Source organism: Ammospiza nelsoni, chromosome 2 (assembly GCF_027579445.1).
Source record: "Ammospiza nelsoni isolate bAmmNel1 chromosome 2, bAmmNel1.pri, whole genome shotgun sequence".
NCBI classification, from domain to species: domain Eukaryota; kingdom Metazoa; phylum Chordata; class Aves; order Passeriformes; family Passerellidae; genus Ammospiza; species Ammospiza nelsoni.
This window is the reverse complement of record NC_080634.1, coordinates 46,930,427-46,953,232: the sequence shown is the minus strand read 5'-3', so window position 1 is coordinate 46,953,232 and position 22,806 is coordinate 46,930,427. Positions and strand designations below refer to the sequence as shown.

Below are 22,806 nucleotides of genomic sequence, written 5' to 3'. Positions count from 1 at the left end.
GAACCTTAACAGTGAACACTTGGGCAAGATTTGGCACTTAGGGACACTACAAGTACAAGGCAAACATTTGATTTCAAGTTTTTTCACAGGTACAACTTCAATACATTAGTTAAGATTTAGTTTGAGAATTTAACTATTGAACTGCAGTTATACTCTAAAGTACACCAGCTGATGGATGAGATCTTAAATCAAGTTATCACATATGTGGTAAATTCCAGCCACAGGAGGTGACACACCAACACCAGTTTCAATACACAAATTATGTATTTCCAAATACTTTAAAAGTAATGCACAATGTATTTACCCAGGTATGTAGGATGCTAAGTCTTCCTCAACTAGCTGGCAGTTAATACTGAATTTTTTCCCATTATCAGCAGAGGCATTGAAGAGCTCAATAGACAAGACATTATTATCTAAAATTTCTGTGAATGAATAATATCAACATAATTAGTGGCAATCAATGACAGTGTGAAGACTCTGGTTTTAGAGCAATGACAAATAATGCCAAAAGACAGAATTCTCCAAAATTATATTTGATGTACAAAATAATTGATTCTGAACACCAACAACATACAGATGCTCAGTTTTGCACATATGCATAAAATTAACTTAAAATACACCAATAATCACAAAATGCTTTTTTACAACAACTCCAACTGCTACACAATTCCATTTATCAAATGGGCTCCATATCATCATTTCACAAGGGCTAACAAGTAAGTAGCTACATATGAACAATATTGAGAAAAATCCTACTAAGGCATATATGTGTTATCTGAAATTATTTTTCTTTTTCTTGGCAATATTTCAGAGCAGCAGCAATCACACTCCCAGATACCAATAAAGTCAGGAAACACCATGGACAGCTAGTACTTTTGGAAACAAGCCCACCTGAATAATCAGATTATTTATATCATGTAACACTGGTGTGGTCTGTAAGACAAGACATGAGCAGAACTTTTGTTGCAAATTTTATCTGTTATGCCTCCTCCAATCAGAGGAGAGAATTTAGATATTCTCACTCCAGTCTATCTCTAGCAGGTACAAACACAAGCATTTCAAATAAATACTATTTTAAATTTCAAAGTGATTGTTTCTACATTTGAGACAACTTAACAATATATAAATAGAAATTAATACACTTACCAATAACTGAACACAACATAAGCTTATCTTCAGTCATTTCTTCAAATCTCTCCTTGGCTTCTCTGTTCCACTCATCTGCCCCTTTGAATGGCTCAATGCAAGCCAGCCTACACCTGATTGCCTGAAGAAAAACCCAAGATTATGCAACAACATCACATACAGATCAAAATCATCTGATTATGACTCAATCACAGGCTTTGCTTTGCACTCATCCAAGACAGCAAGACCTTGGCTTCTGGTTCCACATTACCACAGTCTGATTTAGCTCAAAATGATCCCTCCTTTCCCTGTAGCTGAGCATGAACCTCACACTAAGAGACTTTCCTGCTGAAATACAAAGAGCTTAAATCTCTTTTTCTCCCTTTATGGTAAGGCATAGAACTGGTGCAGAGATCAGTAAAGATTATTGCACAGAAGTGATAAAAAAAGCCCATTGGTACCTACAAGGAGTTAAGAAAAACCCCTACCAATATAAGAAGTTTCAAAGCATAATTGTGATTGGTAACCAGAAATATCAAATGAATAGCAAAGAAATTTGTGCTAATTTTTTTTTTATTTGACACAAATAGTTTGCCATTTTCTTTCCCAGTCAATTTTCCTCCTTGTTAAAAGGGGGACACTCCAACCATCCCTCAAGTTAGAAACACACCAAATTTTAAATGCAAAAAAAAGTACATATAAAAACCCCCTCTTATTATGAGATTATAATTTAAAAAGGAAAGAACACAAAATTTCATTTGGCTTATTATGGAAATAAATTTAGGTGAATAAATAAGCATGTATATATACACATTGTATATATACCTCTCCTGCAGTATGTATACTGCAGAGCAACATTAGATTTAATTTACACCTGAAAGATACAAAAAAAAATGAGTTTTCAATATGCACCCAAAACATTAAGTGAGACACTTCGTAATGGTGGGCAAAAATGAAGTTCCTTCACATTTTATTTATTTAATGTATTTCAGAAGGTGCCCAATTCTCTCTTCCCCCTCTCATTCACTGAGATCTGTTAATTTTGAGTGTTTAATCCAGGCATTTACCTTTTCTGGAAAGCTCAGGAACTCCTGTTTCACTCTGCGAATGTCTTTATGAGTTAAGTTTGCAATGTTGCCGTAGTCAACGTATTTTACCAGAACTTCCCGACAACTTGGCAGCCCTCCAAGGAAAACAACCCAAGATATTTTAACAAACAATTAGGATTTGATACAGGTTAAAGCACCAGAATTTCAGAGTAGACCCCACATTCATGCCATATGATCGATCACCTTGTATAAATTTTTTTTATTTTTTATACCCCAACCAAAATGCGTATTTTTCAGGAGCCAGCTCTTTCAGGTCCCTAAAAGGAGGGCCCTGGCATTTTGGCCCCCTTTGTGAGACACTGGCTCACTGAAAACATGCCAAGTTTTACAAACATGTAAGCAGACATGCTACACTGCCCACCTACAGGCAACACAGACTCAGCACAAGCACAGCCCCCCACTCCCTTTGGAATTACTTTGGAGAATTATGAATCAACACCAGACACACTCAGAGGTTGGCTGGAATAGCCAAAGCTGGGGTTCACACTGTAACAGCAAGAGAAATGCTACTTAAAATAATTCTGTAATAGAATTTCAATAATCCCTAGAGAATGGAATATGTTGCATCTCTGTTTAGAAAGAACAGGCGTATAAACCAGTCTGTTAATAGCAAAAGAATATGAATTAGTACTACTGACTTTATGAAGCTACCTGGTAGCATCATAATTCCCAGTAAAAATACTGGCTGGATGTTACTGCTCACATCCAGCATGTGATTCTGACCTACTAGCACATCTGATTTTGCAACCTAGCATTAGAGTAAAAGAATTAGTACTTCACCTATAATCTGTGCTCTGTACCAATTCCCATCCTCCTGCTTTGCAATGCATGCTTGGCCTTCAACTGGGCAGAAAATTTCAAAGTTTTTACCATTCTCTTGTTTATATATCTCCTGAATTTTCTCTGGAAGAGCTAAAGATTCCACACTCTCTCTCTGAAATAAAAACAACAAACCACATGTACACAGCAGTTTTTTTAATAGCATTTTTACTCTTTTAAGGGATAATTCTTTCAATAGTACTGTACTTTCCAGTCTTCCCTCCAAAATTAAAGTGGTCATGAATACATAAAGTGAATTAAAGAGCCTAACAACTACTGAATAGTGCCCTATTCAATCAATTATAACCAGTAAAATATTGTACACCTACAAAAGAATGAATCATGTTACAGAACTGACAAAACCTTTCCAGGATTTTAAGAATTCCTGAATTTTAACTAGGCTGAATCAATGACTGTTGGAATTAATCTCACCTACTAATTCTAGGAATCCAACCACTGGTAACAACTGACAGAACTTAATAGAAGTTCTAGCTTATTTACTGTGGGCTACAAATAGCTCAACATTAAAATGTTTATTCACAGTTTAATCTGAACAGGCTTTACTTCTAAACTTACCAAGCGAAGATAGAAATCACTTGGACTATTGATGTGACAAACCACAACAAAGACCTCTTCTCCTTCCTGTGGAATATTTGGTGGACTGTACTGCAAGATGGTGCAGTTTTCCAACTGGCTGGGAAGCTGTAACTTAAACCTAAGGTAAACAAAGTGAAATTTTGAATAAAGTCAGTCAAAATGAACTGCAAACCAATCCTTTTATATTCAAATGTCAAATTTCCCATTACAAAAACCACAAAATGATCTTATAAAAATTACTTGATTCATACTTCTATGTATAGCTTAAACTTTCCTTCTTGCAGGTGGGGCAGTCAATTATCTGTAATGCTACTCCCACTGCCTACCAGCCAAATCAAACGGATCCCAGGCTCATTTCTGTGTGGTTTTCTGTCTGTGATAGACATCAAAGGCTTCTCATTTAGAGAGCCTATATTTCTTCACAAATTTTAAATATTTTGCCATTTTCTAAAATGAAGTTCCCTATCTAAATGAAGCCTGACTAGGGCAAATGAGTACAGCATGGTGCTCATTGGTGAAGGTGAAAAAGGAAATCAGCAGACACTGCTGAAGGTTAGTTAATATATAGTTAACACATTAATATATGGAACCCTGCAAAAGCAACCAGCTTAGTAAACTTCACTTGGTAAGCATTATTCTGTTACCAGTTATGGCACAGAGGAGCAGGATCCAAAGGAAGACACATACCTTGCCAAATCTAAGAAAACCAAAGCATCCTTGAGAGACAGCGGTGTATTACTGCTTACTTCATTAAATGGAGGTTTTCTCAGATCCACAATGAGAACACCATCCTCTTCTCTAAATACCATCATTGAAACAACTTTGTTATTTACCATTTCTAAAAATTTTGTCTTTGCCTCCTCTCCCCAACCTTCATCCTGGATTAGAAAGAAAAAGTTACTGAGGATGTCAGAGAATGTTAAAACAAAAAATACAAACAAAATAATTAAAAGATAAATAAAGTAAATGCAAGGAAGAAAGCACAGATGCATCTGAACAGATTACATACTGAACATGGTCAGACTTGTTTAGTCTACAGCCAGGACAGCACTGAATGGAATTCTTTCATGATGGATTAGTATGTGTATTAAACTGCATGATACTGAGTCAGGCCAAAGGACTGCAGTTTCTACCATGTTTCTTCTGGAGATTCCCTCAGATTGTTTTGATACATTAACCAGAATCATCTCACCTGTTTCATTTCATGACTTCCCCATGAATTGAGAGAGCAGAAATATAAGTTTGTCTTCTTGTGTCTTTACACAAATACACAACCTGATCTGATCAATTTACACACTGCTACTCTCCACAGCATCCTGTGTAACATTTTAATCTACCTTGAAAAAGCCTGTCTGAATTTGTTTCTCTGGGATCAAGTTAATGCATTTCTCATTTGATACCACAAATCTGTACCTCTTAGGAACAGAGAAAACTGAGAGTACATATAAGGAAGGCACTTTATCTACACTTGAGAAAATTGTTCCAGAACTTCCCTATTTAAAATTACTTCAGTCAACATCAGACTGGTAAAAACTCCTCAAAACTGAACAACAGTTAATACTGCCAGAAACGCAGAGCTGTATTGGACTTAGCTCATTTCCATGTGAATGTGGCAATAAAGCAAGCCTAATAAAAAGTGCATACTGAAGGAAATAATACTGCTATATATATGCCTTTTTTGGTTGGCAGTACTTTATTTGTGATTATACTGAAAGAGAATAAATAACACTTTACAATAGTGGCAAAAATTTTTAAGTAACAAGTATAATCCCTGAAGGGATTATCCTAATTTTTTTTAAGAAGCCATTTATTCTTTGTTTGGATGACTTTTGAAAGTTACTACTTGCATAGTTACCAAACAGACACAAAAGAAGAGGATTAATTTTGCAATTACTTTTTAAACTTCACAAAAGAACATGTCTCAAGTATGAGCAGTGAGATTTAAGCCTGAAATATACATTTGTAGTCTCACAGGCTTTTTAAGACAGACTGCTATAAGCTTTCATTTCTTTTCCAATGAAAGCAATGCAACACATCTTTTTACAAGAGAATTCAACTTTAAAAAATAAACCCTGTACTCTTCGGTTTTCTTCTGTTTATATTGGAATAAAATAATTTTAAATTCCATATTTACATTCTTTAACAGAAATCTTAAGAAGAAGGTCCTGAAATACTTCAAGCAGTTTGTACTTACTTCATTTTTGGGAACAACATCCTTCAGTGAACACCGTACTGCTAAAGGTGGAATGGCTGCAAGCTCTGCCTCAATGTGCTGGTCAGGCTTCCTCACAAACAGACAAATGTCATGGGTTTCAATAGTTTGCAGAGTAACAGGATCAGGCCTTTCAGTGGGATCACATCTAATGGCAATGGGAATAAATGCAGCACTAGCTTAAAAGCAAAATACTCCAAATCCAATGCCTAAAACTCCCCAAACCAAACCCCAGACTTTTAAGTTATTATTGCAGTAATTGGCATAATGTCATGTCCATAAAACAGAATTTTAAAGTCTCACTGAAATGCATTTTTTAAAAGCATTTAGTACTTACATGCTCATGAGTTTGCTTTTGCAATTCATGTCTCAGTTAAATATTTTAATGTATGCAGGCTTGTTCACTTGTGCACTTAAATACAGTGCCACTTTTTTTTTTTTTTTTTGAGGGGAATGTGTATGAAGAGAATACCAGAGCCATTTGGGTATCTGGTTTTCCACCTATGTGAAGTTGAGGAAGGACTTGTTTCTCAGAAGAGATCTTGAATAACAACAGTAAAGACAACTGCAGACAAAACTCCTTCTTTCCATAAACATACCCTGAGAAAATCAGAACTACAGAGCTTCCAAAATCAATCAGGAATACTTTCAGCAATGCAATATCACACACTTGGTATCTTATTGGACCACAAAGCTTCTTCCTCTGATTTTTACTTTCTACAGGAATTAGTTCAGTGATAGTTCCACGGCACCACATTCCAGTTTCCTTACTCTTAATGAAAGTTCTAGCACCTGTATGGAAGCAAATACAAAAGGACTAAATTCAGTATTTTCAAGTATTTCACACCAAAACTATTATTACAGTTCTGCATAATGCTCCCCTATTCCCATCCTCCACACAGGTAATGAAAGTGCTACTGCTACAATGAAGACACAAAGACTGTAAATCTTGTCTCTGTAGCCACCAGAAGTTCCTCTCACATTCATTCACTCAGTGTCTTTAAGGATATCAGGTGCTTGGCTTGTATCAAAAAGTAATTTCTGGTAAACCTCTGTAGTTCTGAGTAAAGTGGCAAAAATCCCACTGACATATTACATATTTTATCAGTTTTCTAAACACATTATGGAAGTGGGTAACATCATCAACATGTGGGCTAGGAAATAATTTTAATGATTTAAGAATGTATTATTGTCTTTCATCTTCCTTTCTAGAATAGTTTCTATTCAGTCAGTAACTTTAATAGGACTGCTTTACCACATAAAGGAGTGGGAGGGAGGAGAGAAAAAAGAAAGAATATGATACTAAGGAAGGTATATTGCAAGGTAGTATTTTAAGCTGTGTAGACCTTTAGAAATTAACAATTTACCTAGTTCCAAAATGTCTGAAGGCAAGAGACAGGAACTCTTACTACAGCAGAAGTTTTCTAATTTTGTCTGCAAAGCAAATGCTTCTTTCTTCTGTGAATATCTCCGAACATAGAAATGGCACGGATTTATAACATGGCTTACCAACACCAATTCTGTCAAACCTGAGTAAGACATAACAAATTATCAAACACCCTCCAGATATTATCAGGCATATGATTCAGTTTATGTTGCATTAGTCATGATAATATTACATGTAACAGATTTTAATCTGACAAGTCTGTTCCTACTCGTTTCAAACTATTACCATGTTTGCTTCCTGATGGAATTTTTCTTCTGAACTACCTCCCTTATGCTCCAAAACAAAACGCTGTCTCACAAAGTGGTAGCCTGAATTTAAGTGGGTAATTCAGAGTTTTTACTCCCTCTAACAAAGACATAGAAAGCAAATTAGAGATTAAGACTTCTACTTTTAAGAACAGGTATGCTAAGCACTTTCCTATAGTTAGTGCACAAAGACCAAGGAACTAGCCAAGAGATGACCCTATATAAGACAGGATTTGTGACTATACATCCAAATCCTCTGTACTGCAGGCACCTCCCTCCACTAGGGATGCAAAAAACAGCTTTCTCTTTCTGAAGCCACTCAACAAAGGTTGTTAATGGATCAGAAGGTTTTGGAAGCCCCACAACCCAATTCTTACAAGAGTATTTTATGCCTGCAAAGAGTGGACAACATCATCTAGACTGAATGTCACCTGCATGACTGATCAGGGCACACCAACCAGACAAACTTGCAACATCCTGGAGCACTGCCACCTCTGAACTGCAATCATGGGTGAAAGACTACACAGAATCTAGCACCTGAAACAATCCAACCAGGTATCCCGGACCACGCTTCCAAGTTTAGGAAATGCTGCATCCAGAAGAGATGCAAGATTTCTCTTGGCCATTTCCAGTGTAAAAGATGGCACCTGAACAAGAAGTCTGAATGACTTAGATGATTTCCCCTATAGGGACACAGCCTCTTTTGGATCACCCCTGGCCATCATCTTCAAGAGTGATGAGTCAGCTATCTTTTCTTACATACAGAACTATGGAATTATTAAGGCTGGAAAACACCTGTAAGACCCTGAGCACCTCCTGCCCACCAGCCTGGCAGGCTCTGCTGGACCTCCTCCTGTGTGACAGTGACTTTCAGTATCACAAGGTCCAATACTGAACACAGTACTCCAGATTCAGTCTTCTGACAGAGGGGAAGGATTCCTTCATGGACTTGACAGCTACACTCTTACTAGTACAATCCAGGGAGAACCAGACAAGCCGAGTAACCTAGCTGTTCCTGCCAAATATCATAGGACAATGGCCTGAGAGAAGATTCAAGAAGCTGAGGTAACTGACAGAAAAGAATTCCACAGGAGCCAATGACAGAAACTCTTACAAGTCACAGTAAATCATCGTATAACAGATAGTGCTTCTGACCCTCTTTGGAGAGCTTGTGATAAAGTTTTCAATAAGCTAAACAGGAGAACAAAAAAACCCTCAAAAGAACTGAAACAGACACCATTAAAGAACTTGCATGAGCCAAACACACAGCATAATACAAGTCTCAAAAACTGGATCACACTCAGCAATGGAACACAGAAAGCATGAGGTACTAAGACACTTGCCTTCCAAGTCATCTTCAAGTATTTCTTCTATTATGACATCAGGTGTTTCTTCCTGGTCATCAAGGATAACAGTGTCTTGCCCATTATCTTCACTGTATTTGGGAAAAAATTTATTTGGAAACAAATTAACATAATTCAGTCTGTTTTTAGAAAAGCACAAGTCAAAGCAGAGCTTTTATTAAGAATGCATCACTATGTCAAAAAAATGCCTCATAAGACCTGCTAGAAATAAACTGAATTGCACTTTTAAATACCAAGACAAGAAATAACCAGTACTATAACTCTGAATCCCAGGAAGAATTGTCACAGACAGTACTAGGGCACAGCTTACTGCAAGAGCTACCCCCCAACCTACATGATCAGAGACCACAAGTACAAATACTAACTATTTGAAAACAATGTTCATAATGTGCTAAGATAGCTCAAGTTGAAAACAAAAGGCATATCCAATGCTTTTGTACTACCAGATACTACTCACTCTCGTGTGTAGGATTTTCAAATATTACAGTATGCAACAAATCTTTTTTAGCATATTCATTGTTAACTACAACAGCCCTAACAGCAACTCCATTCCATTTTTTCAAGTATTAGTCAAAGACCACAGAAGCAAACAAACAACAAAAACAAACAAAAAGTCCCTAAAAAAATAAAAGCAACCGTAATTTTGAAAATATAAGGGTTTTCTTTGTTAATCTTAAAGTTTTTTTGGCATTTGACACAATCTGTATTTAGACCATGAACTGGAAACACTACCAATTTCAGTACTTGCTGTTCATTAGAGATTCATTTAGATGCATTTTCATGTGCTGAAATGATGAACATCTCTATTACATGCAGTACAAACACAGCAGACACAGCACCCAGGGAGACAGTTTGGTGGTTGCCTTGGCAGTGTTAGGTTTACAGTTGGACTCCATGACCTTTTCCAGCCTAACTGATTCCATGGTCAAATCATTAAGTGCCAATCAAAGTTGAAAAGTAAACAGTGTAAATGAATTCTGGATAACTTAGGTGATTCAGCAAAATATACTAGGGCAAAACACAAGCAAAACAAAAATGTCCGAACTGAAACACAAACTGAACTGACTGGAATGCTGATTGAAATATCAGCATATAAAGATTTGCTTTGCTTCAATAAAATCTTAGAATTCCATAAGCACCTACAGTTTTTTTGATTTGGTCTCCAGTAAGCACTTAACCACTAGAGGAGGTAAATTACTACACCTATTCTCTTTCATTAAAAAATACTTACTTCTTTGTCATTCCCTGTTTAATCTCTCCCAAATTTTCTAATGAAGATGTAATCTCAAAAGTGTTCAGGAACAATCTCAACAGAAGAGAACAAACATTATAGAGAGTTACAAGAATACCTAAATCACTTTGACAGTTTGAGACCTATGGTGTTTTTCAGCACAATACTCATGGAGGGGCAAAGTAAGATTAATTACCTACTCTAGTTTATTTGTCCCTACAAAAACCAGATTTGGCTGCTCATTTATCTTCATGTTCATATTTAAAAACTCTTGTTTTATGCTTTCACCCTCATGCACAGAGTACTGCAGCATTCACCCAGTTTCATCATTTATACTCAGTTTAGTTCAATATATTATTCTGCACAGAGACAAAGAATTTTCTTTCCTTTGTAAAGAACAAAACTGTAACTCAAGCCCAAAATATATGCTTCTGTTCATTGCTACACTATTAACTATTAACTATTTTCTTTACCAATGAAAACCAGCAAAATCTTTTAAGCACTTTTACATTTAAACTAATGGAACTGTGAATGTAACTTAAATAAATGCCTTAACTTTTCTATCCAGTTTTAATTAATGAAAACCGAAATGTAAGTAGTATTGAGCAGTTGTCTGGGCTTCTCTCCCACTGCCCCTTCAGGAAAGTATCACTCTTTCTTCTACAACATTTTATGTCTACAGCATGTGTCTCAACTTCTATGCATTTCCTACTTGTGGTTTTTTTCACCTCTGGTGAAATTTTGGAGTGGCACAAGGTACATAACACCTTTAGAGCTATCCTTCATCAGGTCTCCTTTGTCCTCTGTTTAGCTGAAGTTCTCAAAAAGTTTTCCAATGAAAAAAAATTGGATTTTGTTGTTTCAGCTTTCTTTTAAATTGGGAGAGTTTACCATTATGCATTTAAACAGGCATCTCTGAAATTGCCATTCATCACTCACAGTATCTTCAAACCAGTGACCTCGTAGGTAGGGCCTAAGTTTTCTAAAAGAGGATTTTATAGATTGCTTTATCCATGTTCTAACTCTAGAACTCAACTAACAAGACAGGAGAGGTCCTAATTTTTGTCTCATGTTGGAACAACCCACCCAGGGATTGGCGGAGTCACCATCCCTGGAGACATGGGGCTAACAGAGCTGGGGCTGTTCTGCCTGGAGAAGGCAAGGCACCAGGGAGATCCTACAGCACCTTCCAGAAACTCAGGCACGCACAGATTTTTCTAGAGCCTCCTGCAACAGTTTAAAACCATTACCCCTTGACCAAAGGGAATGTTGGTTCAGAGTAGATAAAAGGAATTTCTTACACTAAGAGTGGTGAAACAGCAGAACAAGTGGCCTGGAGAGGTGGTAAATGCCCCATCCCTGGAAAGGTTTAAGGTCAAGACTGGATGGGGCTCTGAGGAACCTGATCTAGCTGAGGATGCCTTTGCTTACAGGAGGACACTTGGGCTATACAACCTTTGAAGGTCCCATTCAAACCAAACCATTCTGTGACTGTGACTTAAGACATGTAGATACTACACTTAAACACATGGCAAAGGCAGAGCTGGTAGTGTTAGGTTAATGGTTGGACTCAGTGATCCTAACAGCCTGTCCCAACCTAAATGATTCTGTGATCCTACAAAAACTGTTTGCATTTACCATGTAAATAATCAACTTGCTCAGCCTCATTTCTCAGTGCCAGTCAGAATCACACCCCCCACTCTATTCCCTGAGAGGTTCTACATCCTGAAATATAACAGGGGCTCATCCCAAGATGTTCCAAAGGAGCACCATCTTTGTCCTGTCCCTCCATTTTCCAGTGTGGCCTTTATGCACTAGGAACTGCAGCACTCTTGGCCAGCCTTATGACCAAGCTGCACAGGGTCAGGTGTACCTCAGCTGTGACCTTTCTTACTCACTTCTCTTACAGAAATCATCAGTGGCTTCCAGTGAGGACGGCATGGCAACTGGGATTTTCCACAACTTTCTTTAGACACCAGCAGTCCAAAAAGCATTTTACGTTTCTTGAAGGTCAGAAACTGACTCACTAAAAAAGTAATTAAGCCCTTATTCTCCCAATTTATTTCTATTTGTAAGGAAAGGAGGATTTCAGAAGTGGCAGAAGTCTGTCAAGGGTTTTTAAAATGCATATGTATTTACCTATATTTCAGCAAATTGTACGTGTTTTCTCTCCCATGCCTCACATAAAGGCTACTGCCTACTTTTAATGAAGAGTTTATACTTATGCCTAAAGTAGTTTTTCAGTCAACTGCAAGTGAAGAAGCTCAACTTCTGTTGTTTAACTGTCCCATGAACAGTTTTTGGAATTAAGATAACCCATGCCTCTTTTTACCTCCCTGTATATCTCCCACACCAGTCATTTACCTTGAAAGTATTTTGTCCTTTAAATTCTTCACTTTTGAGAGCTCAGTCTCCACTGGCAACTTCAAGTCATAAATAATCTGAAATGACAAAGTACAATCTTAGCGTCCAGTAAATAGGAAGTTATACAAGCACTTATTATCTATAGCATGACACCTTAAATTTTATGGTAAAAACCCCAAGAGTTTAGCCAACAGCCAATTCTCAAATATGTCTCTTGCCTTACTAACACTTAATGGTTGGGATTTTGTAATCTAAGCATGCAAACAGAAGCAAAAGTCAGATACTCCTTTTATTTCAATATCTAATGAGAAAGTGATCTCTAAGTAAAAAGGCAGGCCTATGAGAGGAGAGTGGTGGCTGCCAGTTCCCAAAAAATCAGTTGTGAGATAGAAGTAAATGCCAGAAAAAAGGAACAACTAGATGTCTTTTCTGAGTCAGAAGACCCAGTTTCTTCAGCTGGAAAGTGACAGATGCAGAGTAGATGATTCTGAAAAGCACATTTCTTCAAAGAATGACAAGACCAATCATTCATTCCTTTTCTCAACACAAGGACTACAAAGGCTCCAAATGAAATAATTGAGTGGCACATTTTGAAATAACAGAGGAAGCTTTTCTACATAAACCTCATTTTAAATAGTAAAAGGTGGAACTCACTGCCACAACCTATGCCTATGTACATACAATGCACATACCTACACACCCACGCACATTGCCATAAGCTCTACAATGACATTAAAGAAGATGTTCCACAATCTTATGACAGAATAAGGTAATGTTTGTTCAGTGTAATGAGCCTGATGTATCCTATTGATACTAAAATCCTCAACCTTCAACTTCCCCAGTTTCTTGGATGCTCCCTCCAAGCATCTCTCCTCTCTGCTGCCAGACAGGAGACTCCAGAGGATATCTGCTCTGATACAGCATGGCAAGTAGCATGGATTTCTATGAACAGCAGATGTGATGGGGAGAAAGAACAAAAGTAAAGGCCTGGGACCAAGAGGATCAAGTGAGTGTGGCCATGAATTCTGGAGTAGTTCAGTGAGAAGGATGAAGAGCTCTGGAACAAAAAAGGCTTAAACTAAACTGATCCAAACACCACCTTTTCGTTGATCAGCACTGTGCCAGTTTTCCTATCCTTCCCCCTCCATTTCCTGTTTCAGATGCCAAACTCTTCCAGGTAAGAACCACCTTTCTTTGCTTCCTCTATCAGTCACCCAACTGTAACTGGCGACTAAGACCAAATAAAAATTCTGTGTCTGTGAAGAAGCAGGGTAAGAATATAACAGCCCTAAAATGTCAGCACTGAAATCAGCAAACTGGGACCACAAACGTCTAAACCAAATTTTAATATATTCCTTAAAAATAAATTATTTCACAGTGCAAGAAGGTTACTACCTGAGCGAGATCACAACAGTTTCTCAGAGCATGTGAAAATTTTAATTCCTTTGCCGTCCTAATGGCACCAATCAAGTGCTTCTTCTTCTCTTCAATGATTTCCTTCGTTTTTGCAATACTAGAAATGTAGTTGTTGATGTTCTCCTTTAATTCTGCGAATGATTTCCTTTTCCTGTGTTAAAAACATTACTTTTCACAGAATTTAATACGCACTCAGCTGCACAGACTCAATCTGAACTGCTACACACAGCTGCCAGCCACACAATACAAAGTGGATACATCTCACACACAAGGCTCATCTCCCCCAAACAGTGAGAAGTACAGGCATGGGAAACACACTCTGTAATTGGAGGAACCACAAAAGTTAAGGAGGTCACACAAAGATATTTATTAATTAAATATTTGGAGCACTCTTCCATTTCAACCTCCTGGTATTTCCAAACACATCCAACTGAAAAATAAACAGTTGAATCTTACAATTTATTCTACTAAGGTAGAATTAAAGACCATGCCCCTCAGAGGCTCCTCCTTTAACACCTCTCTCCTCCCAGTCTGAACACATAAATATTTGTGAAGATCCAGAAATGAAGTGTCCCTGCACTTTTATCAGCTTGAAAATGTGCAGGAAGTAAATAAAAAAATCCTTGCTATCCCCGCTGTTAAAATTTATCATCCACTAATAAGAGTATTAGAAAACCTCAAAATTGAGCTTTTTCAGAAAATTAACATTATGGGTAATTTTTCTTATCCTTTTACGAGCAGAGGCAGCATAAGCTAGTGTTTTCCAACCATGCAAACCAGCTCCAAGATGCCACAATGAAAAGGTAAAAATAAAAGACAGGTACTACAAAATACTGCTACGAGAAAATTCTAAACAAAATGTTACTCTTTCACCTGAATTAGGACGAGGTTTGCAGTAAAAGTAACTCACCCGTGCCATACTACAAAACTAGATTACTACCTTGACAGAAGAGTAATAAGTTCATCAAGTGTTCTATCTGCAGCTTCTGTAACTTTGTCTTTTTTATGCTTTACTTTCAACTCCAAGTATTCCAGCACCTATTTTGTTCAGTACGAATAAACATGCATTATTTCATTATTATTTTATTACTCTCACAATACTATTACTACTACTTTTAAAATTCAGAACAGAAGCAATGAACAGTAAGACACTGATGGATACCCCAGCAGACAGAGTTACATTAAACCACTTATAGCTCATCACAACTCTCTTGTTTTCTCTAACTTGGAGTCAGCTGGCACTGTTTGAATCCCCCACTGAAGCTTTTATGTTTAGGAAGAAACACACAGATCTTGGGCCCAATGTCTCACTGTCCTTACCTAACCTTCAAACCTGCACCATATACAGATAACAGCATGCTGAGATTTCTACTGTTTTTTAAAACTCATTGTGAGCATAAAGGGAAAATGAAAAAAAAATTCTTCCTCTGGCCAAACATCAGTTTTGTTACTACAGTTACATTGAATGAAGAGACCATGGGAAAAACAACCTCAATAGTGCAATACTGCTTTGGCAATTTCTCAGTCTTTGCTGAAAAGCTGTTGCAAGACCACAGTCTTGGTACTATAATATAATACCCATGGGTTATTATATTATAGCTGCTGAAATGGGAAGGTTTTACAATATGTTATTAGTAAATGAATTAGGAATTCAACATAGCTTTGCTTAACAGAAAGACTGGCCATTAGAAAGGTAACAGAAAACAGGCCTCACAGACACTTCCCACTACATTTACCAGAACTAAGTTTTTGAAACATTAAATACTTCTATACCGTGTATCTTACAAGTAAAATGCAAATAGATGACAGAGAGAACTGCAAGCTTTTCTGCAGCACATTCAAACATTTAAGAAGAGCTAAAGTTTAAATAAATTATATTATCATTGATAAAATTTAAAAGCTAATTAATAAAACCTATTAACAACATAGCTGGTGTTCTAGGAGTCTTCCTATGTTTTATACTGTGCATATAAATTGCTTGATTTACATTTTTCTGCACATTCTGTTGCATTTTTTACTTCTCCTGCTCTCAAAACATCTTTTCCACCTTTAAGTGCAGAAAGAGGCACACTAGAATTTAAAAGTCAGACTAGCTGCTAGAGTAAAAACAAAAGCTGAACTTTTCCCTGATCCAAGGAAACACAAACTTAGTACTTAAAGACTGGCTTGCATATGGTTCTGCTAAATGTATGTATTAACCAATTAACTTTAAATTATGCACAAACTTGTGTACTCCTCTGCAGACTACTTCTCAGACTGTAGCCCGGACTTTAAGGCTGTGTACTCACAGAAACAACACGGAACAGTTAAAGACAAAAGAGTTAAGAAAACAAAGGCAGGAAAAGCAAATTTCAATAATGCATTAATGTGTGACCACCCACAACAAAAACCTCCAGTCTAGGAGAGGACTGATTATTTAATGATTTATTTAACTAAATTTCACCCACCTTGCTTGCATCATGGAAGTGGCCAAGATTACTAACAGCTATGCCCAAAGCTTCATCAATATCTGGCCCAGTGTTGTTCTCCTGAGGAAAAGTTTGCCAATGAACATAAAAGTTGCTTGCACAACTAAAAGACAAGAGGGTCTACAATCATTTGCCATTTTGACAGAGGCATTTGATGTGGATGACTGATGAGCTATGTGAAGACTCTGAGCAGCTCCATAATGGCCATCAGACACAAAATACTTGGCTCACCTGAATTTCACTGAGAACATTTCCACTGTAGTATTTTTGAAACAGAGCTATATTTGTTTCTTAAAACAATTTAATTGCATACTCACATACAAAAACCAAATTAAAACAGTAAATGAAAAAAAAAAGCAAAACAAAGTTACTAATACAGAGAAAAGAAAACATGGGAGATAGAAGAATGGGAATACTGCAGCCTAGAACAAAACTAAAATATTTAGGAATATCACTTGGAGAAAACCCCTCAAAAAACATAGCTAGCTTCCAGTAGTTTGCCGATACAAGGAAACCATTTTCAAACTTTAACAGGCACTGTAACAAAACTACCTAAGAAATCACATCAGACATTTGCAAGGTCAGTGTACAAGACAATCTCCACAGAAGAAAACACGACTGGCACTGGATATACAGTTTCTTTACGGTCACTTTCAAATATCCACAACTTGTGTTTTCTGGTCTAAAAGCTCACAAACCTATTCAGAAAGATGAGGTTAGGAAATTTAACAGAACGTAAAGAGGTGCATTTGTCCACCAATCTTGTTGCCCTGAATTACTGTTTTAAGGATGTGAACATGAGCCTTGCAGATGCCCCAAATTTAAAAACTAATAAAGAAGTCCCCAATTCAAACATTGTGAAGCCTGGAGTATCTTTTAAGAAAAGCTAAATTCAAAACACAATTTCACAGCAGCTAGATAGACCTAAGTGTCTTCAGCTGTGATCTCATTGGGGAGTCTGAGCTGCACTCATTTTGTCAAGTTATCTTATGAACACTGTAGTTGCATATCCCTATGGTAAGACAGAACAGTAGCAAGAAACTGTTAAGGGTGCAGAGTTTTTTGTTTTACAAAGTGCACTATTAACTATACATATACCAAACCAAGTGAGAATATAAGGAAATTCCATGTTAACACACCATGTCAGATGATGGAGCTAGAGCTGATCCATCACTCAGCCCACCATTGGAAGAAAATGGGTACTGAACATTTTTCTCTTTGATATTGTGACTGAAGGGCCTGCAAACAAAAAAATTGTAAAGAAAGGACCTATGCATTTCAAATAAAGTACCAAACTTCCTACAAATACTTCACAAGAGTATTTCAAAATCTATCATTAAATACATATATAGACCTATTTATGTAATGAATGAATTCACACATATAGCAGATACTCCATTAAAAAAATTATCTAATTTTTACTATAATCCCCTTAAATGTAGCTATTTTTCATTTGACTATTTTGGCAAGGCTGAACAAAACCTTAGCAGCTGGCAGTGATTCTTATCCTCAGTGAGAGGAAATGCATGACTATGAATATTCCAGTATTCATTTTTCATTTGTTACTGTTAAAATCTTTACAATACATGACCAATGACACCAAAACCATTTACTGGCAACCTGTTAGGAAGGCTCTTAAGTTTTATTGCATGATGACCTCAGCTGCTCTGCTGCATCAGCTAACAAGACTCCCACAAAAGCAGTCTGCATAAACCAGCCTTATTCCAGGAGGAAGCCTTGTGTTGCTCTTCCTGGGCTCAGTTTGCTGCATGTGACCAATGGTGAGAGCATCAGGAGAACCCTGCTGCAGAGATGGACAGCCACACAGGAAATCTTTCACTTTGGGCAAGGTTAGCAGTGCGTGTTACATGCACCAAACTCAGAAGACAAATTTCCTGCATCTTCCTTTCAGAACAGGTTCCTTATGCAAGAGACCTGAAAGAATTTTCTGGGACTCTTTATTTGCACGAACATCAATCTCCACAGCAATAACACTGCAGAGGGAAGACAGCCACTTCAAGACTTCCTTCAGGTTCACACTGACTGGGCAAATAAACAAGTGAACGTACTTTAGATTTGACAAGACCACAGAATATTGCTGGCATAATCTTCAAATAGCTGTGACTGGCTATTGAAACAGAAGGGGCAATGGGATCAGCAGGTGTTGGGGGGAAGCAGGCAGAGTCCTTCCCACCACAGCCTGGCAGTTCAGCAGATCTCTCTCCCTCTGAACCCTTATCAGCCATCTACCACAGTGCTTAAAACTCTGTTTCACACATTTTCAAGCAAACCAATTTGTTTTTCACTGCCTCTCAATGAAATGATACTTGTACTCAATGTCTTCCAACAGTATCAGGTACTTATATCAATAACAATATTAGTGAAGTTTAAAGAACACACTAAAAAATCAGCCCAAGGAAAATGTCTGGAATCACTTACTTGGTCAAATTTTCCCCCAGGCTGGTATTTAAAGACACGGAAAGATTTAATAAAGGTTTACCTTGCTTGTCTTTCCAAGCTGCTGCTACACAGCCCAAATTTAAAGTCCATTTTGTTCTAAATTCAGGGGGGAAAAGGAAAACAAGTTAAACCATAGGCTTACAGCCAAATCCCAGGGAAAGGTATTCTATCAACTTGTGTTCACCTTCAGTATCCACCCCTGCCCACCATTTCAATTAGACCAAGCTTCAAAGTAAGTACTGCTGAATTGTACAAGGGGAGGTCTAAGGAAAGAGCTCCAAAGTGGAACATCTGTAGCCATCAGTGCACCTTTGTGATAAATAAAAAGTGTTCCAAGTAAAAGGAATCCCAACTTCCTGTTTGCAATCAGTATTTTCCCCATTATTATGCAAAACTCCTAACACACTGGATTCCTGAACCAGATTCTACAATGTACCTTTTCAATAAGGCCTAATCTCAGGGTTTAAATGCCAAAGATCTGACTCATTTGTATTTTGCAATAAATGCTAAACCTGAATTTCATAAGATGAAAAAAGGCATTTCATGTTTGCCCAAAATACAAATTTTAATGAAACAATGGCAATAACATGTCATAACACACAAGAATCACACACAAGGCATTTTTTTTTTAAGATGCAGAAGCAGAGAACCTCAAAACTTACAGAATACTGGGCAAAGTGGTTTTTTTAGTATCTTTTAAATCTTTATGTACAGAAAATGTACATACTAATGAGTTACTTTCTTGAACACTGTGTGCACACAAGAGGGTGGAGCAGATCTGGCTACAAGGGGCACTAATGAGAATTGTAAAAAACAAACCTTCCTAAACCCAGGCTCTGAACAGCTGACATGCACTGCACAGCAACACTGTGTAATGAGAAATGCTAGCAAGCACCTGCTGGGGATGTAGGTGGTCATAAAGCACAGACCCTGAACCCAGAGGGGGCCTGAGCCTGCTTTAATCACTCTCAATGAAAACTCAAAAGCTCCTATAAAATTGCTACTTCACACCACCACAGTGACTGCTGAACTGAAAGCTTTAGATCAACTTACTTCTGCAGAAGAGAAACAAAACAGATCAGTGTCTTCATCCTTCCCATCACCGTGCAACACTGTAAAAGCAAGCACAGAAAAACCCACTTCTGTGGGGCATCCTAATCCATAAGACAACAAAAATACACCATCACCAGTGTAGTCTTCTAAAGAGTATTCAGCAAGTCAACAGGAATTAGAACCTTGACTTTTTTTAATAAGAAAATTTAAGAGCTACAAATAGAAATCCAGATGGATGGATATAAAACTTAGCTGAGAATTACAAAGACTGACTTGTGTGTACTGATTAGGGCATTATCTGTTATCTTTAGCTATATATATTGTTTCTACATTCAGTACAGGATAACCATAGGAAAGGAAAAAAGGCAAAAAACCCCACACCTTCAAAGAGCATAGTTAAGTACCAGAAAAAACATTGCTTCATGAACACCCATAAATACTATGCATCCCATACAATTTTTCAACTCTTGGAAAAAAGTTACTCATGCAGAAAAATCCAGAAAAATGAGGTTTCTTTTAGAACAAACTTGACAATCACTTCATCAAGAAAAGGAGCTGGAGAGGAATCAAAAGGAATTGGTTGTTCTTGCTAACTACTGATAAATAGCAAATAAACAATGTGTTAATCAAATCCAGCAGCTCATCTACTGTCCTTAACAGGTCATATAAAATAAAAATTAACAGTGAGCTGTGCACACAATAAAACTGCTGGAAATAAAAAGATCCCAAAGCCTTCCTTACCTTCTGCACTGATGGTTTTTGACATATGACACAAATCACCATTTCTCTGATATGGCTCTGTAAAATGCTCTTCTAGTAGCTTAGGATACTGCCTTTAGAGGTAAAAGTAAAGATTTAGGATCATCAAGAATATTAGTAAGAAATTAATTCTGACTTCCAGCTCTTTCAGAGCAAAGCTCATCCACTTTTACCAAATGACTTTATGAAGAAGCTACAGTTAACAAAACACACCACAAAAAATTTGTTACCCTCTCTTTACTAGAGAAGTAGTTTAGCTCTGGGACACTGAATTGATCATACAAAAAGGTGATACTACAGCTGCTAGGCATACAGTATTTCAGGTAACTAGAACCAGCACAAACAAGTTGTTATGCAATCAGTTTAATTCAGATTCATTATAGTTATTTAAAAACTACTGAATAAATCAACAGAGCTAATTTGTAAGAAATACATACAGACCAGTATGACACAGTATCTGACACCATACCAAACTGCATTAAAACTGTCTCTTTCCATGAACCTACTCCAAATAGGGAAACTTCACGCAAACTGAGTATTTTACTCACATACATAACACAGAAAAACAGTCTCACAACACTGCAGAACACAAACTTTCTACATTTTTTCAATTCTATTTCCCGGTAACTGTGCTGCCAGAGCTTGATAATATTAAAGCCACCATCTCGAAATCCACATACCTCACACCTTTCATTCGACTTCTGTGAAGCTCTCCATTACTATCACCCAACAAGGAGAACTCTCCCATTCCACTCATGGTGCCTAATATTTAAAAAAAAAAAAAGAAAAAGGAGACAAATTACTTTCAACACAGCCTAGTTCATCACTCGAGCCAACACTATAGGTTCATATAATTTTGCTGAGAGCAAAATGGAAGTGATAGACAGAGAAATGGTATCATATACACCTATGTTGTACTGGATTCTTGCACACCTATTTCGTCCTTGAAGAGCAAATCTAAATGGAACAGACCAGCAGCCTGCCCTGCACTGCTCAGCTGCTCCACCCCGACCCACCTACCACTGCTGGGCACCGCAGGAACTCCCAAGCTCCCACCACTGCTGGGCACCGCAGGAAGCTCACACACAGCACTGCTGGGCACCGCAGGAAGCCCACACACAGCACTGCTGGGCACCGCAGGAAGCTCACACACAGCACTGCTGGGCACCGCAGGAAGCTCACACACAGCACTGCTGGGCACCGCAGGAAGCCCACACACAGCACTGCTGGGCACCGCAGGAAGCCCACACACAGCACTGCTGGGCACCGCAGGAAGCTCACACACAGCACTGCTGGGCACCGCAGGAAGCCCACACACAGCACTGCTGGGCACCGCAGGAAGCTCACACACAGCACTGCTGGGCACCGCAGGAAGCTCCCAAGCTCCAACCACTTCTGGGCACCGCAGGAAGCTCACAGCTCCCGCTAATGCTGGACACCGTAAGAAGCTCACACCTCCCGCTAATGCTGGATACCATAAGAAGCTCACAGCTCCCACCACTGCTGCCCTCCCACCTCCCTCCTGAGCGCGTACCCTCAAAGGATGATTTCACCTTACTCCAATTCTCCCCATACTCGCTCCCTGCCTGCAATCCACCCCCGTACGGACCCCGACTCCCATCCCTGGGGAGTGCTGCCGCCCGCACCTTCCGTGGTTTCTGTGGCGGTAGTTTTGGGTCCCTGCCCCACAGAAGCGCTCTCTCTCTCTCTGTCCCCGCGGCGCTGCGGACGGGCTCAGGGACGCGCGCCCGCCGCTCGCGCACCGCGCCCACTCCCCGCGCCACCGCGCCGAGCCCCTCGCGCGCCAAAATGGCGGCCGGCCCGGGGCGTCTCTCGAGGCGGCCGCAGCCAATCGCGGGCGGGCGCGAGGGGCGGGGCGGCCGCGCGCGGCTGGTCACTCCGCCATCGTGCCCCATGGCGGAGACCCTGCTCCGGGCGGTGCGTGGTACCTGCGGGCCGGGATGGGACACCGCTTGCTGCTCGCTCGCTACCCCAGCAGCGAGATCGGGGACAGAATCGGGAGAGTGGAAGGTAGAAAACCTGTGGGTTGAGGTTAAGGCAGTTTAATAGAGAAAGAAAAAGCTACGCGTATAAGCAAAGCAAAAAAACCCAAGGGATTAATTCACAGCTTCCCGTG

The 22,806-nt window shown here is 38.6% G+C and overlaps 1 protein-coding gene across 1 annotated transcript in view; it reads right to left on the bottom strand.

The window, feature by feature from the left end:
• Positions 1 to 22,466, bottom strand: part of RNF17 (ring finger protein 17) — a 40,958-nt gene extending 18,492 nt beyond the window's left edge. The window contains exons 1-21 of the mRNA XM_059466198.1: positions 22,316 to 22,466; positions 21,350 to 21,431; positions 20,652 to 20,743; positions 19,911 to 19,969; positions 18,898 to 18,953; positions 17,537 to 17,636; positions 16,377 to 16,457; positions 14,870 to 14,967; positions 13,909 to 14,080; positions 12,514 to 12,590; positions 10,150 to 10,224; positions 8,898 to 8,989; positions 7,230 to 7,391; positions 6,462 to 6,654; positions 5,845 to 6,010; positions 4,338 to 4,528; positions 3,630 to 3,768; positions 3,015 to 3,168; positions 2,193 to 2,308; positions 1,147 to 1,267; positions 305 to 422 (exon numbers count right to left, since the gene is read on the bottom strand). Of these exons, the coding sequence (XP_059322181.1) occupies positions 305 to 422; positions 1,147 to 1,267; positions 2,193 to 2,308; positions 3,015 to 3,168; positions 3,630 to 3,768; positions 4,338 to 4,528; positions 5,845 to 6,010; positions 6,462 to 6,654; positions 7,230 to 7,391; positions 8,898 to 8,989; positions 10,150 to 10,224; positions 12,514 to 12,590; positions 13,909 to 14,080; positions 14,870 to 14,967; positions 16,377 to 16,457; positions 17,537 to 17,636; positions 18,898 to 18,953; positions 19,911 to 19,969; positions 20,652 to 20,743; positions 21,350 to 21,426 (2,339 nt within the window). The 5' untranslated portion in view covers positions 21,427 to 21,431; positions 22,316 to 22,466. The remainder of the gene's footprint in view (positions 1 to 304; positions 423 to 1,146; positions 1,268 to 2,192; positions 2,309 to 3,014; positions 3,169 to 3,629; positions 3,769 to 4,337; positions 4,529 to 5,844; positions 6,011 to 6,461; positions 6,655 to 7,229; positions 7,392 to 8,897; positions 8,990 to 10,149; positions 10,225 to 12,513; positions 12,591 to 13,908; positions 14,081 to 14,869; positions 14,968 to 16,376; positions 16,458 to 17,536; positions 17,637 to 18,897; positions 18,954 to 19,910; positions 19,970 to 20,651; positions 20,744 to 21,349; positions 21,432 to 22,315) is intronic.
• Positions 22,467 to 22,806: the final 340 nt, after the last annotated feature.